Raw genomic sequence first — 16,833 nt, 5'->3', positions numbered from 1 at the left:
AGAAACCAAGCAGTGTGTGGAAGCAAGCAACTGCCTCCATGAGGGAGGTAGAGTGGGAATGGCCCTGCCATCTGGTGTACTAGAAGGGAGTAGAAGTAGAACATGAATCCTCACACACTTTTAGTTAATTGAGCAGAGAAGCAGCAAGAGAGTAGGAAGACACAGTCCTGAAGCAACAGTAAGAGTGAATTCAGAGAGACACAATCCTGCTGGCATCCCTCAGAGGGGCAGTTGAGACACAAGGAGCTTGGCAAGCCTATGCCACTGTTTGCACAGAGGCAAAGCCTTTAGTTGAAGGCTTGCTCTGGTTTTGGGCCTCCACAGCTCCAGGATGCAGCAGAGCATCCTTCTCCAAAGACAGCTTTGGCAGTCAGCATGGGCAGGTCAAATGTTGGCTGTTGACTGGGTAAGAGTCACACACATGATGTACAAGGCACAAACTCAGATAAACACTTAAAAAAAAAGCAAAATAAAACTTGGTAACACAAGCAGGATCAACTTAAAACTGCACAAGGAGTGAAAGTGTCCAACCCGGGGTCAGCAAAGAGCAGACTGGGCAGCCAGCACACACTCACACACACACCATGCAAACAGCTGCTTTCTCCCAGCTGCTCCCACCAGCCTCCCCCACTGGCCCACAGCAGCTCTGTGTGCCCACCCAGCCCACCTACTCCTCACACTGGGGAACAGGCAGCCTCAAGATCCACCTTCGTATTTCAAGTGGGAACAGCATTTTAATAGTGAGGCCTGATGGGCACAGAGCTGACGCTCCTCTCCCACATCACACTATTTGCCTGAGGCGCTGCAGGCTCCTGGAAAACTCCATCCCCCCTGTGTTCCTCAGTCCCTCCGAGAAGTGCTGCTTGTACTTCTTTGCAGGGATCCAGCAGCTAAGCAAGCAGCTTAGCAGGAAAGACAGCCCAGGAGGCAGCTGTCAGCTCGGGGTCTGGGGTCTGAGCTGTGCTGCTGGAAGGGGCTCTGCATCCCTCTGGTCTTCCACAGCAAGCTTCCCTGCTATTCCTAAGCAGGAATGCCATGAGAAAAGCCCAGCAGCAGCAACACAGACACCTTTCTACAGCCCATTAGTGACTCATTAGCAATGATGTGCCTCCTGCCTTACCCGTGACTGGCTTGTCAGGGCCAGGAATAGAGCCTGAAGACAGGCTCTTTGGCTGCTCTCGCAGTTTGTGTCCCACCTGAACACGTCATCCTCAGAGATCTAACAGCTTTTCTCAGGGTAACCAGATGGAAGAGTGCAGGAAGGAGGCCAGTTTGTAGCTGGGAGCAACAGTCTTTCTAGATTAATATGTTTTAAGTCCATAGAGGACCAATCCAACCATGTAACACAAGGTGTTGTTAAGTGCAGACCACAGAATTCCTGCCTAGAAGTCACATGCCATGCACACAACTTCTTATGAGCTAAAGCAAAGCGTTTTAAAAGACCTATCGCCTCTGAGATCCTCAGTATGTAAAAATACACTCACCATTGGGTCACCAACGTAAGGAGGGTTTCATTGGTAAACCCAAGTTATTCCTGTGGGTTTTGGCTAGATCTTTTCCAACATGCCCCCATTACAGAACACATGAAGAAGCAGTTAGCTACTGCTCCACTGGACAGTGAGGCGAGAGCCTCAAAAAGACCACTTGGAGATCCCCTGTGAGCAGATAACATATGGAGTAGTAGGTCATGGGAAGACCTCTGCTTCGAGGAGTTCACAAAGGAAAGGTTTCGCTTTCTTGGACTGTTGCGAGAATGAAAGACTCATTTATACACAGAGCCATCTCCCATGAAGTGTGTTCAAGGGTAAGAGCATCCACTGATGAAATTAAGTGGCACAAGAGTTGCTTTAGCCTTTGCCTATCAGTACAAAAGCTATCTTAAACAGCTGCACAAATCCCCATACTCAGAACTTGTTCTCAGTGTTTAAGTAGCTACAACTGCTTGATCTGAACTGCTCTCCTTTTTCATACCTGTCTATCTTGCAGCACTGAAACACCATTAGCTCACTTAAGGGGGTGGAGGAAACCTTGCAACTGATATATTAATGAAGTCGAGTTTCCCTCAAAGAGAAGGTCGTTCCAATAGTGAGCAGAGCTGCTCTTCCCTGCCTGAGCTCCCTTTCTAATGGCCGTCTCAGGCTCAGTGCTGCTGTGCATGCAGGCACCCTCCCTGCAGGGAAGGCTGTCTGCCTTTGCCAACTGCTCACCCCACATGGCTAGCAAATCCCAGACAGACGGTGAAAACGGAAATGTCTTTTTTCCCCTTTTTAATGCTCTTTGCATAATGGCAAGCCCAAAAATCGTTAGTGAAAACGAGCTTATCTCAGGGCCCTTTGATAGCCCTAATCTGCTTATGCGCTGCACTTTGAGCTGCCAATCAGAGCAATGCAAACTCGGCTCTGTGATCACATGGGGCAGAGAGAGGATGAAAGTGATATTGCCTGGGTCACTTCATTATCTAGCCTCCCATTAACTCTGCTGAAGCTTGTTTTGGTTTCCCCTAGTGCTGCAGTCCCAGAAGCAGCAGTCTCATTTGCTCACACCAACCAGGCAGACAGCTACCTTCCCAAACAAAGTCCTCCAGCTGCCTGTCAGGCACAGGCACATCTGGCCTCAAAGGATGCTTCACCTTGCTATCGAGTGTATGGACCACAGAATGAGTCCTGCAGAAGCAAGGCAGCCAGAATGAGGAGTGAAGGGGTGGAAAACCTATGGTTTGGAGACAGCCACATTTAGAGCCAGCCAAACACCCATATGCTGCCTGTCCAGACAGCTTGCCCGCATAGGAGTAAATTCATAGAGATGCACAAGCCCACTCAAATCAATCTCTCCAAAGCAATTTCCCAGTCTGCTTCACTCCTCCATCAGAATTTATGAATCTACCCTCAGGGAAAGACAGCATGATCAAAGGGACACAAAGGAAGAACTTACCACTTGGGTGCACCCCCTCTGCCAAAGAGCCCTGATCCAAAACTTCAGCTGACTTTCCCCAATACACCCTTTAGCAAACTGCATGTCAGCATCCCTGCAGTCACAAAAGGGCAGCGGCACCGAGCTGCTCCATGCCCAGGTGATGGGAACTGGACTGCTTTTACTTTGTCTTCAGTACTGTAGTGTGAGACACTTACTGGATTGGGCAGTTCTGGCTTCCACGATTGGGGTGTAGACTCCTACCCCCAGCTCAGAGTGGGCACCCAGACGGAACTTGTACAGTGTGTCTGGTTTGAGACCTTCCACAGCATACGAGGAGGTTGGGTCAAACTCCACCTTTTGCTGCAAAATGAAGGGAAAACACAGATTAGTTAATGTAGGTGGAGAAGAAATAAAAGCTGATGCTCAGCTTCAACACCAAGGAGACCAGCAGCCCCATCAGCCACCCTGGCCCCCAAAAAGTTGCAGGCATGCTACCTAACGTGTTACAGTCTTGCAGGACTACAAAGCATTGAGCTTTCTAGCTGATATACAAGGACTCTGCAGGGAAGCAGATCTCTCCCACCACTTGGCTACACCACTTAAGAGTCTAGACTTCACTCAGTGCATGACAACTTTGTGGGAATGCTTTCTCTAACTACAGAGTTCAGACAGGGAGCACAGAACACTGGAATTTGCTTCTTTCCAACACATGGTGTCTGCCTGTGACACAGAGCAAAGCCCTCATCCATGAGCACTCATGACCTTCAAGAACCGCAGCAGTGCTGACAAAAGGCTGGTTTTGCTGACACTTCACCTGGTGGGCAGTATTTCCGGTAGCTCTCATGCCACTATAAATCCAAGAGAGTGGGAGAGGACCACAGGACACTGTGATACTGCCACGGAACAGTTCTCACTGTGTTGTCCCGATGGCAGAGCTAATTTTGACTTATGCAGAGCAGGACAGTAAAGGTGGAAGTGCTCTCTAGGCCAACTTCAATCTGCTACTGAAATGCTCCAGAGAGTCCAGGAGCTACAGACAGATTTTGAAGGCCATTTAAGATCCACCTGGATGTCCCACTGGTCCACATAAGCACTTAAAGACATTAACAGTGCAGACACATCAGGGAGGGTGCCAATGCATTCTGGAGCTCCTCCAGTCCCAAGCTACTACTAGCTGCTTTGCTAGGAATCAACATGCACTGCTGAGACCACTTACACAGGAGCCAGGCAGAGGCTGCTGGACCCTACTGCATACCTATGGGACAGGAGAAACATCGTGATTAAACAGTCCCATTGTCATACCAGCACAAGCAGCTGAATTGTGATGTTTGGTCCTAGGTGCTGCAGAAGCAGAGACAGGATTCTCACCTGGACACCATCTTCTCCTTCCCAGTACAGCAGCTCATATTTGGTAATGCGCTCCTGAGAGGCAGGCAGCCACGTCAGCAGGATGCGAGTATCAGACTCTGCCTCTGCCTGGAAGTCAGCTGGCTGGGCAGGAACTAGGAACAAAACACAAGGTTAGTGGCAGGGCACAGATGCAGAGAAAGAAGTTGCCTTGCTTTACAGAGTCTGTGTTTCACCTTGGGAGGATTCTCTCACTCCTGCTGGACTCCCCTTCTTTCATCTCCTCAGTAACTGGAATATCCTGGCCAATGAGCAAGCACCTCTGGAACCCAGGCAGGTGACAGTGAGACTTGTTTACTGCAAGACCCTGACTGCGTTCCCAATCCTAACTTCCATATGTGTACTCATACCCCAGTATAGTTACACAGGTGACAACGTACTAATCCAGGGCCTTGTGTCACATTTTCAGCTATCATACACCAGACAAAAGATTGAGCTGTGTTACTTGCACACGGATTGATATCAGCTCTTTAGGACCGTCTGACAGCTGGGGGACAGGGATGACACTGTGACAGGCAACCATTTGAGCATCAACAGCAGTTGTGATGCCTGGTGCAGATCAGACACGCAGCTAAGCTGCAGATCACCGGTGTAGGCACAAAGCTGCGGCACCCCACACCATACATACCTCCTTGCTGTGTTTTGACCTGGATGATGTCTGAAGGCGGCCCGTCGCCCACCGAAGTAAAGGCCAGGACACGGATGCTGTATGTGGTCCCTGTGATGAGGCTCCCAACAGTGGTGAGATGACTGTCGTCGGTGTTGTGCTTTTGCCACATGCTCAAAGGCAGATGTGAGTCGGTGGTGTAGTAAACGCGGTACCCTCGGATCTGTCCATTTGGCTCCTCTGGCTGCTCCCATTGGACCAGCATGGTGCTGGCACTCAGCATCCGCGCCTGGACTTTGAGGGGTGGACTTGAAGGAGCTTGCTCTCCTGTCCGGGCCTCGACCAGCTCGCTTGGGGGTCCCCTGCCAATGTTATTGACTGCAATGACCCGGAACTCGTACTCCGAGAAGGGGCTGAGCCCACCTATGCTATAGCGGGTTGTTGCCACACCGTCCACCTCCTGGAACTGACCCTCCAAGGATTTGGGTTTGTACTGGATGACGTAATATGAAATGGGGTCGGAGTTGCCCGAATCCCAGGTGAGGGTCACGCTGGTAGCTGTCGTTTCAGTCACTAATGGCTCCGTTGGAGGTTTTGGCAGTGCTGCAATTGGAAGGCAGAGAGGTGTGATTTAAATAATTTAGTCAGCTCAAACCCTGCAATGTGCACGGGGATAAAAATGGAGCTGCCACCTCCCATTAACATTCTTCTTTAAAAGGCAGAAATCATTTCATACTCTAGAACATGCATTTTTATATTACCATATATTGCTTGAAGTGGTTCTTAATGGAAGGATAAACAGAGCAATCATGTTATTAGACGTGCTTGACGCACTTACCAGCAGCAGGCTAAATAAAGGTAATTCAACAGGGATGCAGGAATGTTTCTGTCATGGGGGTTCAGTTGGCAGTGGGAAGGTGCTTGCTGGGCTGAGCTGGCCCCAGAAACCAGGTTTACAGCTGATTTACAATGGGATACAGTAAAGCAATCAGAGCACCACAAGTAATCTGGAGCCCTGCTGCTTCCACAGAGACAGCATCCTAGGCCATAGAGAGTTCATGGACAATGCTGTTAGATGGGTTGATGGGAAATGCCTTCCAAGTATTACGGTATATGCAGGAGGGATACAGCCAGAGAAATCATCAACTTGCACATCCACTGTTTGACTGGGTGGTGTGTCAAAATGCAACCAAACAACAAACTGTTACACAAGAACCCTATGACATCTATGAAGTGTTAATGAGGACGCAGCTACTGCAAGCAAATATTTCCAGATTGGCCATTTTACCAAAAGAACAAAGTGTGTGTGAGATTTGCCGAGTACACAAATTCTTTGAGACAACGAGTGAATTAAAAGTCTGCAGTAAGTTTAAACCTCCTACAATTCACTCTAGTTAAAGTCATTAGTGACTTGTAATGTAGCTGTGCACAAGGTGGAACTAGAAAAAATGCTCAGCTCCAATAAAGACTCCCAAGTACTTTGTTCTCTGGCAGAACCATCAGGTTTCCAGGTTCCAGGTGGCACAGCAGAGGGAGGCAGGCTCAGGAGCATGCCTGTCCTGAATGCTGGGGAAGGATGCCACTTCCAGCACTGCTACAACTCAAGCACTGAGAAAATCAGTGAGGGCTGAGCTAGCACAGCAGGCAGGGATGTGCAACCCACAAAAGGACACCACATCATTACCCATGGAGGGTAGATGCATCTCACCCAATATTACAGCCTGAAGCACGAAGAAGTTGGCAGCCTCCCTCAGGTTTTGGAGTGCTGTGAGTGGCTCTTGCCAGCTCTTGGGTGTGCAGCCTTGCACGTCTGGTGCCTTGGATGCACTCACTGAAATCAATGCTATATTGTCTTGCTTCTCCCATATGCCCTGTAAACGTCTACTTCCCAACAAGCACAGGAGAAGCAACACTGGGTGAAGGAGTTGCAGACAAAGGCAGCAAGATGTTCAGAATGAAGGTGCAGATCAAGATAGAGAAACCAGGAGGAAGACAAGGGGTTAAAGTTGCTAAGCAGATCCTTCCCAGGAACAAAGGGGTAAATACTGGGAACCATTGGTGCAGCGAAGCAGCCCTCACCAAGCAGCAGGCACTGTGAGTGAAGGGAGCAATGTGTGGCTGAGGTTAAAAGCATCCACTGACTAGCACCAGGGAAAGAGAATTTGCTGTTCATCATCAGGTCAGAGAGGGCTAACTTTCAATTTTGTGATTTGTTCAAGCAGGGACTCAGTGCTAAAGGTGGTTACAGTGCAGGAGGGGGCCTGTGAGACCAGACAGACTCAAAGGATGACACATCTGTAGAAATCCAAGCTACGTATCAGCTGCAAGGAAGAGAGGAATAGTGTGAATCTGTTTGGCCCTAGATGGGAAAGGAAGGACACGTACTTCAGCCTCCCTGTAGAGAACTGTCTGGGCAGGCTGCCCTGTCCCCAGCGGTCAGCATGCATCAGTACGGTTCCCTGATAAACAGCAGCAGGAAGCATGTCTTCAGGACTTAAGAAAAAGAGGCAAACAGGCAGAGCAATAAGGGAAGAAAGAAAACTGACAGAGAAAGAAAATTGTTTGCTCTGGCAAGGCCTACAGGAAGGTCACACTGGTGGGGCTGACCTCCTCGTCCTGCCCTTACTGCAACAAGGAAAGGAAACATTTGTGCCAACGGTTCTCTGGATGTAGATTGCCACAGTCACCTGCACCAAGCAGCCCCTGCAGCTGCAGGCATGAGTCAGTAACCACTGGGTTGAGCACAGCCCCAGTGAGGTTCCCTTTGAAGACAGCAGGACACAACGTGGCACAAGCCACATATAGAAAGAGAAGAAATGGCCTGCAAAGCCCAAATACAACATACTGCCAGTCGAAAAAAAACCCAGAGTTGTGGGTTTGGGGACTTCCCTTGCAACATGGAAAACTCATAAGAGATTGCAGTCAGTTGGTTGTGCCCAAGAGCATTCAAGAGAAGGGCTACATCTTTGAAAGCCAAGTAAAAGGAATAACTCTACCTTTGACAGTGATCTGGGCCGTTGCTTCGATCATGCCGAGGGAAGAGATGGCCACACAGGTGTAGTTGGCGGACTGCATGATGTTGTTCAGCTCCAGCACGTTCCTGCCGACGGGCATCTCATCCTCTTTGGTCAGCTCCTCCACACCAGCCATCCACTTCACGTAGGGCATCGGGGCACCTACTGCCACGCACGTGAGGTTCACGCTCCCTCCAGGCATCACCTCGTGGTTGCTCGGAGGGATTGAGAATCGAGGAGCAACACGCCGCACTGAAACAAGGAGGAGACAGCTAGTAGGGTATGGAACCAGCAGAGAGCACTCAGTTGCACTGCAGGGGCATACAAGGGGGACTCACTAAGCAAAACACAAGTTTTGCCTGTCTATCCCTCAGGACAGATAAAACCAAGTGCAAAAGCTGCTTTTTGCATTGTGTATGCTTTGCTCTCCTTCCTCAGCCACTGGTGTCTTATTAGAACTCGTTATGGGATGGCTCAGTCCATTCTCTCCACACATGGCATTCTTAAATCATATCACTAATGTGAAACATTCCTCCATTTAAATTACGTCCCTCTAATTAGAGAGCAAGCACAAATGCCAGTCACACGCTCTCTCTGTGCAGGACCCACCAAAGCTCTGCAGAATGGCATGACCTGCTCCATTTATTAGCTCTAGAGTAAAGCAACCTGTCCCAAACCTTATCCCCAGGGTCTGAGCAGGGGCAGCAGAAGGGCTTCTTTCTGAATTAGCACGTGTGCTGCTAAATAAAATATAATTCCTTTCAAAATGTAACGCAGGTTCTACTTTGGCTCAGAAAAAAAGTCACCAGAGCTGCATGACATTGTCAGGGTCTGAACAGATCACCTTGCTGGGCAGGAGAGAACTAATCCTGACAGATGTGAGTTCATATCCATTTTGACAGAAGGGAGCTGGGCTGGCAGAACCATCCCAACCTCTGTGGCAGTGCTTTGGGAGATGTATTCCCCCTTATTTCACTGCACAGCTTCTCTTCATATCAATCCCTTTCTAGGTATTTCATTGGTATTTCATTCAAGACTTATTTGTAAGCAACTCTCAGCTACAGTAAAGCTCTAAAGCTGCCTGCCATATGCATTCCCGTCAGGAAAATGACACTGAGAAATGAGGCCCCTTCTTCAGGGTTAGTGTTATGGGGCTATTTAAGCAAAGGCAGAGAAACCACCGTGCTTGGTAAATCTTTTGTATCCTCCGTGCAAGCTCACTTCAGTCTGTAGTTTAAAAAGGGAAACTGCTCCTACGTGTCCTGCTCAGCACCATGCTCTGCTCTAGCCTCCGCCACCAAATGGTGGTCCTGAGGGAGGGCTGCTGCCTGCTGGGCCAGCTCTGGAGGGGCCTTTCCATGCTGTTCTGCTCCTCCAGTGAGGTCAGCTGAGCGCTGGTGGAAGACAGATGTGGGGCAATGCACTGCTGGCCCCAGGGGCTCAGCTCTGCTGGCTCAGGCCCATCATTTCTCTGTGGATGAGGAGGCTGCTGCCAGCCTGGCGAGCCGTGGAGGACGCTGTGCCACTTGCCGAGCTGACTGTCCCCAGATCTAACCTCACTAGTTCTCCCTTTGATGATTCATCCCCAAACCAACAGGCTTGCAGAAATAGACTGAAGATGAAACCCCCACACTAGTACGAACAACAGTGCTGAAACTTCGTGATAGATTAGACAATGCTGTCAACATTTTGTGTGTACTATACATCGTCTCGGTGACAAAACAGGGCTCATTAGCTCCTTCCCAGCCAAGAGAAGGATACTTGCTTTTCTTGTCGTATTGTTTTTTTAATGTCTAAATCCAAAGTCTTGCTGGTTGTTTCTTTTAATCAATTATTAAATCTGAAATCAATGGCTACATGAGTGATCGCCAGTGAGGCGTTACCTGACTGACGGGGCAGCGCTCCCCAAACGAGACAGAACTGAAAGCATACTCAGGCGCTACCCAGTCATGAGAATACAGAGTTAACCTGATGGACATGGCAATGGTTTAACATGATGGCGTGTACTTCCAACCAAAGCATCCCAGCACTGTTCGTTAAGAGTCAGCTCTCATTTTCCAATGAACATGGCGTCGAATTATTCCAGCTGTTCAAATTCCATCCCCATCCAAGGACCACAACCACCTCCTCCCCCTCCCCCCGTGCTGTATGAACACACAAAAAAGAGCAGACTTTGAGGACAAAGCCAGAGGTACACACAGGCTGCTCATGCACATGCACCAGGCAAGCAGGCGCCGGAGGCCACAGGAGTCAGAGAGAAAGCAGCACTACAGATACGCAGGAACAGCGCACAGTAACTCACGTGCAGAGGTCAGAGGACTGGAGGTCATGCAGGAAGGCTAGAAGCCAGTTTACACCAGCAGGTTTTATCTCCCATCCCTGTGAGACCAAAGGCAGCACACCCCACATGGGCTCTCAGAACCCTCCTGGGGACACATTGAGTCCCATCAATGCAATGTCCTCCTGTACTATCAGGAATGTGTCCAGAGGAAGGGACGGGCTCTGCTGGCCTCCCATCCTCACAGCAGGATGAATGGCAGCTCCTCATCCCAGCCAGTGCGGAGGGAGAGGGGATATGCTGTCAGTTAGCAATAGTGAGAGCTGGCAGATCTCACACAGCAGCTTGCAGAGCACCATCAACACATTCCTCTGGCGCAAGCCAGTGCTTTAAGTCTCTTGCTTTTCTAGCACAGGAGTCTGGTAATAATTTAAATTAGTATAACCCCTCAAACGGCGGCGTTCTTCACAATTTCTGTCCAATTTACAAGTCAAATCAATGGGCAAGCAAAGCCCATGATGCCGCCTTAAAGGCTGCTGGAAATTCTGTTCTTCTTCATTTATTGCTGCAACAAAATTTCCCTTTTAATTAAAATTTTCTTGACAAGAATTTACAATTCTATTTTTTCATCTTCTTTTTGGATCAGGATCTGAGGAGGAGGATTGGAGGCTTTGCAAGAACAGCACAGGGAAAATTACTGTGAATATTAGAACAATTTCAATGGACAATAGCATAACTCAGAGGTTTGGTTAAACCAGCAGACTGTCAAAACTGTGATTCGTTGTCATTCACCTCAAGCACAGGCGGTGTGAGGGCTGCGTGTTGCCGCACTGTGCAGGCAGTGCTCCCAGGGAAGCAAAGTGGAACCCCGAGTGGAGAGCAGCGCTGTGCAACCTGAGCCGGTGCCCAGATCCCAAAGGACAGGGAGGAAGGATGGCAAGGAGATGGGGTCCTGCTCTCTGGGGGCAGTGCAGTGGGGATGGAGGGCAGCAGGCAACACATCGGCCACAAAGGTTGAGACTGAGAACTGTTAATAATTCAGCATGCATTGACATGCACACTCCTTGCCTTGAGAGCAAAGAGCACCAATCGATTGCCCGGCTCCTTTCACCATGGGAGCGGCTGCTTCCTAAGATCTCGGGTTCACTTTGAGGGTGACGTTACCCCCCAAGGGAGCCAGGACCCCCCTCCCTGCTGCTGTCTGCAAGGAGCAGAGGCTCTGAGCTCTGCGCACAAGTGCTCAAGGCTCTCAGGCTGGTGCTGTCAGTCCCTCTGGCATGCTGAGACACTGCTGGCATACAGCAAGGAAACACAGCAGCACCAGGAAGGCATGCCCATGCTTCTCAAACAGCATGATGCTGCTAAGAAAAGGGAAACCAAGCTGCTTCTCCCTGCTGGCTGTCTTGGCCACAGTGGAGCTCATGACAGTACTAACACCCCTGACTCTGGCTTGCAGAAATGCATGGCACTCATGTTCCCTCCCCTCTGCTCCTCCTCTGCCCCAAGGTGAATCCACCTGAGGTCTGCTCTAAAAGAGGGCTGGGCGAGGAAGATGATGCATGGTGCACAGCGCTCTCAGCCCAGCCACGCTTCCACCTTGCCCCAAACTCCTGCTCTCTCCAGCACCGCCTCCTCCAAGTTGGGAAGGAATGAATTTAGGAGATATCCTCAACCACGATCATAAGTCTCCACGGTTTACTCATCTGTAGACACCTTTCATCTCTTCCTAGTGCCATCATTTTAAGGAAGGACTTCAAATGGAAAGGCGGTTGTTGGTGTCTCACAATCTATTGACAGAATCAACAGCAGGAGAGGAAAAATTGGAACCAGAAAAAATGCATTTACAGTCTAATCTTGTGCTCAAACAATGCTGTACTATTTATGCTCCCAATGCATCCTTGAGTGCTGACATTTTATAGACAATTTCCAAAACAGGGCCTTGCCATTTTTGGATTATATTTCAGCTATAACTTTTAGGTCTAATTATTTGCGCTGACAACCACATATAAAAGAGGATATATCATTACAGTGGTGCAGCACTGGAGACACATCAGCATTCAGCATACTGACATACTAATAGCAAAGTAAGGGAGAGCGAGATTGTGGAGCTGTGCAATTTGCATTCACTCTCCGAAATTTCTCTGATGAAAATAACACAACATTAAGGAGGAGAATAAGAGAAAGGATCCACTGTATCAAGATAAAATAACTCGTTAATAAATAACCTCGTAGCACTCACAGAGCAATAATTAAATGCATGGGTGAGCAGTACATAGTTTTAAGTAAAGCTGAAAAAACATAAGATGTAATTATCAGTGCTAAACAAATTATAAGTATGGCAAATCCCATTGGAATATTTAGAAACTAATTTCTGGTTTCACACTAAATATTTGCATACCTGGCTATTTTTGATGGGGTGGGAAGGAGGGATCGACACGAGGAATGGGAAATTACCTGTTCCTGCTGGCTTATATCCATTCTCGGCTGCCTCCCCTCCACTGAAGCATGCGGTCAAACCACTCAGTGCCCTGTCAGAGGTTTGTTCTCCAGAGGCACCTGCGCCATCACAGCGGTGCTCCAAACACACTGAAATCTAGGAGGCTTTAGGCTTTGGTTTCAGTTTCCTCCCTTTTCCTCCTTGCTCTCATTTTCCATCGCTGTATTAGGCCCAGGTCATTTTATCCTCCGTGAAATCTGTTTTTAGTTGGTAAACAACAAGGGCCCTGTGTCTCCGTATGATCTAAATGAGAGCACGTTCCAGGCAGAGTGAAGGCAGCGTAGTGGAACAACTGCTATGACAACTCGTTAAAACTTGTTCCAGTGATGATTATGAGATCAACTCACACAGCTGCCTGATGGCACATGTGAGGGGAGCCAGGGTGTCCCACTCTGCTACCCAGGAACAGCCCCGGGACACGTGGCCATCTGAGCATCTCTCTCCTCCAGCACATGTGGATGGACCCGCATGGCACTTCGGTGAGGAAGATATCTCTTGAGCTCCTCTACAGGCCACCAAGGGCCTCCCTGGACCATCCCAGAATGACTGAGGACACTCCTGAGTTCCCTGCTCTCCTGCCAGCAAAAGCAAGACACAACCTCAGGGACAAGAAGAGAGGAAACGCTGCCCTGGCATCACTCACATAGAGGACCCTTGGCCAACAGGACAAGCAGGAGGGCTGCTGGAGAAGCAGGTCCTTCTCCAGCTGAGGCTGAAAGCAAGTTTTACTCCCTCTGAGAAAGTCAAAACTATTAAAGCCACATGAGGAACTGAGGGACCCACTCATCCTAACAGCTTGTAGAGGGCTGGAGCTACTCTGACCCTGCTTCCAAAGTCTGCTCTTGATCTCTGGCCAGAAAGCAGCAGCAGTTTAGAGGTATTAGGTGGGCACCTAGCAGAGGTACTGGGTTACAGAAGGACACCACATACAGCAGCATGCACTTACTCCCATCCTACCTTTGAAAAAAACCATCCTGGCTACTATTTGCATGGAAAACGTATTCTATGCATTTTAAAACTCAAGCAACAAAGACATGCAAGCAACGATTCAATGCCATCGCCAGAGTCACAGCAAACAGTAAGCAGATTTCATCGGGCACACTGTGGCCGTGCCTGGAAGGGAGCCAGAGTCTGCAGGGCCCCCTCCCCTTTTGGGGATGGCTCTCCTCTCCCTACTGGAAAAGTCCCATCTGACGTGGCGTACTGTAGATGGATAAGAAGTGAAAAGGACCAACCTTCTCGCTGATCTGAGAGATGAAAGTTTGTTTTGTTTGATGGCAGAGTGCGATGAAGATGAGGAGGGAATAAAAAAAGACAAGGAAAAACACAGAGAGTAAAAACAGGCCAAGCTTCATCTGTCCGCACACCACTGAAACGACAAGACAAGACTACAGAGGTCAGCCATGACTTCCCACCGTGCTCACAGGTCGCTCCGTGCTGGGACAGGAGTGAGCCACTCTCACTGCTCTGGCCCAGAGCAGGGCTGGCCCCTGTGCCCCACTGCCAGCCCTGGGCAGAGGGACCCACACGTACTCACATGGAGGGAGCTTTGGGGCAGCCCCACGCTGGGCCAGGGGCTGGAAGCACAGACACGTGCAAAACACACACAGCAAAGGACTGCAGCCATCACACGGACAGACACGCTCCCACGCACCCACTCCGGCTACAAACGATGGTAAAGGCACTTTAAACCCATTGACCACACACTAGGAAAAGCATATGCACGTCGATCCGAATTTTATCAGATGTGAAAGAAAAGCTCCGAGTGGTGGATGGAAAATCTTCTATCATGAAAAGCTGCTCCCGCTCTCCAAACAAAGAGCTACACGTAGCAGAGAGATATTAGGCAAGGGATGGCCACGTGCAGGCTCAGCTGGGCTCACTTTCGGGAGAGCCTCATTGGTACCCTTTGCTGTGAGTGAGAGACAGACAAGAAATCAGAAGGACAAAGACACCCAGAGAGAATTGAGCAGGTCCCAGTTTTTGTTCCTGCGGGAGAGACAGTAGAAGGTTAGTTGCATTTTCCTCATCGACAAAGGAGATCTTATTTCTTTAGCAGGAGTGACCTCACTCCAACTACGGATCTATGGCGTATCAGTTGTAATTGAACCCTCGCTGAGAGAATACAGAAGTGGATTTGATAGTTAAAGACTGCTTATGAGTCACATTTCTGATGGGGGAAGGAGGAGGTGGGGGGAAGAATCTGCTTTCCAGCAGAAATGCTGCAAATTAGAGAACAGCGTGTGGCATCATACAGTGCACAGGACAGTCAGCCATTTCCTGCGATTAGAGGACAAGATTTTAACCAACAGTGACACGGTACAGACCAGGCAACAAACTGCCAATAACAGCTACAAGCGTGGCCTGTGAAGTGCAACAGAGCTTGGAAAAGAACAGCAGAACACTTGTTTCAACTGCTTCAAACCAGGGGGACCAACCCGCTGAGCCCACACAACTGAAGGGTGAGAGGCTGGCCAAGGGCATGAGCCTGAGGAATGGTGCTCCAGCAGCCCTGGAGCAGGCAGCCCCACACAGAAGGGTGCCCATGCTATGGGTGCTGCCCTGGGGAGCCCGGTGGGACAGCCCTGCTCAGCACACACGGCTCCAGCTTGCCCAGCATGTTGACACTTGAGCTTAGAGTTGGAAAGGCGAGGAGACACATGTGAAACATGCTAATTCAAACAGATTACTTTCCGGTCTGTCAAACTGGAACGGGTTTGGGGCCTGCTATTTGTCACTAATTGCCGGATTATCTCTTAATCTCTAATTATATTTGTGGCTTATGGGGAATAAAAGCCAGTAACGGGGCATTTTGGAGCAGCTGTATGGAGAGAGGAAACACCTGGGCAGAAAGTTTTCGCTCCATTCCCTTCACTTCATGCTTAAACAGCTGCTGCTTTATCTCAGATGAACATGATAAATGGCAAAATGAAAGTTTCGTTTCCTTACAGATCCCATTCACATTCTGCCTTATCTTCAGTTCACCATCCATGTCACTCTTAAGCTAAGAGGCATGTTTTACCAACAGGCTGTTGTTTTTTTTTTGGTGGTGGTGTTGATTTCGTTCCCTTTCTTCCTTTCCCCTCCAAAAGAAAGGGCTCTCAGCAGTGACAGCAAGAGGTATCTGCCCCCAGATGGGCACGGTGGGGGGTTAAGGCTGGGGTTGCCCCCCAGCCCACCCTGCTCACTGCCCTGTTCTCACAAACCTGGGCTGCCTGGCTCATCATCTGACACACAGGTCTGTATGCGAGACAAATCAAGCGATGGCACAGCAGAAGTGCCAACAGTGGATGGCCAGCCCCAGAAGGTGAAAGCAGCACGGCAGCAAGGAGCGAGGCTGTGTCTGAGACCGTCTGCCAGTCCTGACTGTCAGGTGGCTCCAGAGTTCTGCAGACAGAAATCCCCATGCTGATTGCCTTTGGCTTTTACTGGGCTGCAGACACGCTCATCTTCTGCAGCAGCAGCAATACTCTAACCACAGCTGCTCGTTGCAGAAAGAATAAGCTTGGGCTTATGGGAAGCTTTGCTTTGTGAATTCTCGGGCATCAGCTCCCTGAAACAAGGCAGGGGCTGTGGCCAGGATGCGAATGCACAAGTTAGAGTTTAGACTGCTAGTCCATACAAAGGAACATGTTTCTAAAGCTTTTCAGGGGGAGAAACTAATACTTTCCTGAAAGCAACAAGAAAGTTCATTATCTCAATTGGCTCTGCAATTCTTCTGGGAACTGCCAGCATCTGCCCTGTGCTGAAATCCCTCTGGTGCTATGCAAGATGCTAATGTAAAGGCAAACCCAGCCACTCTGGAATCCAAAAGACATGGAGGTGAGCTAAAACCCAGAGGGGGATGAACCTGTTCCTGTGTATCACTAAAAGCACAACTTGCGTCTCAAGGACTCCACGTAAATCAGATTTTTTTTACAGCTTTTAGAGGTCTAGAGGAACAAAAGGACAGATTGCCTTTTTTTACGCCAGATTAAATGAGAATAAGACAACCTCCCATTACACACAATAACAATGTGCTCCTGCCACAGTGATGAGTGTATTCCATTCTGGAGACAGACAGGATGCTCAGGTCGCCCAAACATCCCTTGCCATTCCGGGTGCACACACATTCACC

General features: G+C 49.3%; 1 protein-coding gene across 8 annotated transcripts in view; it reads right to left on the bottom strand.

The window, feature by feature from the left end:
* PTPRF (protein tyrosine phosphatase receptor type F) overlaps window positions 1-16,833 on the bottom strand; it is a 332,284-nt gene that overhangs the window by 54,494 nt on the left and 260,957 nt on the right. For 6 of the 8 annotated variants that reach the window (XM_032446277.1, XM_032446280.1, XM_032446281.1 and 3 more), the window contains exons 9-13: window positions 13,952-13,963; window positions 7,924-8,193; window positions 4,949-5,530; window positions 4,282-4,415; window positions 3,129-3,273 (exon numbers count right to left, since the gene is read on the bottom strand). In XM_032446277.1, coding sequence (XP_032302168.1) covers window positions 3,129-3,273; window positions 4,282-4,415; window positions 4,949-5,530; window positions 7,924-8,193; window positions 13,952-13,963 — 1,143 coding nt within the window. The remainder of the gene's footprint in view (window positions 1-3,128; window positions 3,274-4,281; window positions 4,416-4,948; window positions 5,531-7,923; window positions 8,194-13,951; window positions 13,964-16,833) is intronic. The other 2 variants (XM_015870116.2, XM_015870121.2) reach the window with 1 other exon arrangement.

This window comes from Coturnix japonica, chromosome 8 (genome assembly GCF_001577835.2).
Source record: "Coturnix japonica isolate 7356 chromosome 8, Coturnix japonica 2.1, whole genome shotgun sequence".
Classification (NCBI taxonomy): domain Eukaryota; kingdom Metazoa; phylum Chordata; class Aves; order Galliformes; family Phasianidae; genus Coturnix; species Coturnix japonica.
Note: the sequence above shows the minus strand (reverse complement) of the source record. Positions and strands in the feature narration are given on the sequence as shown.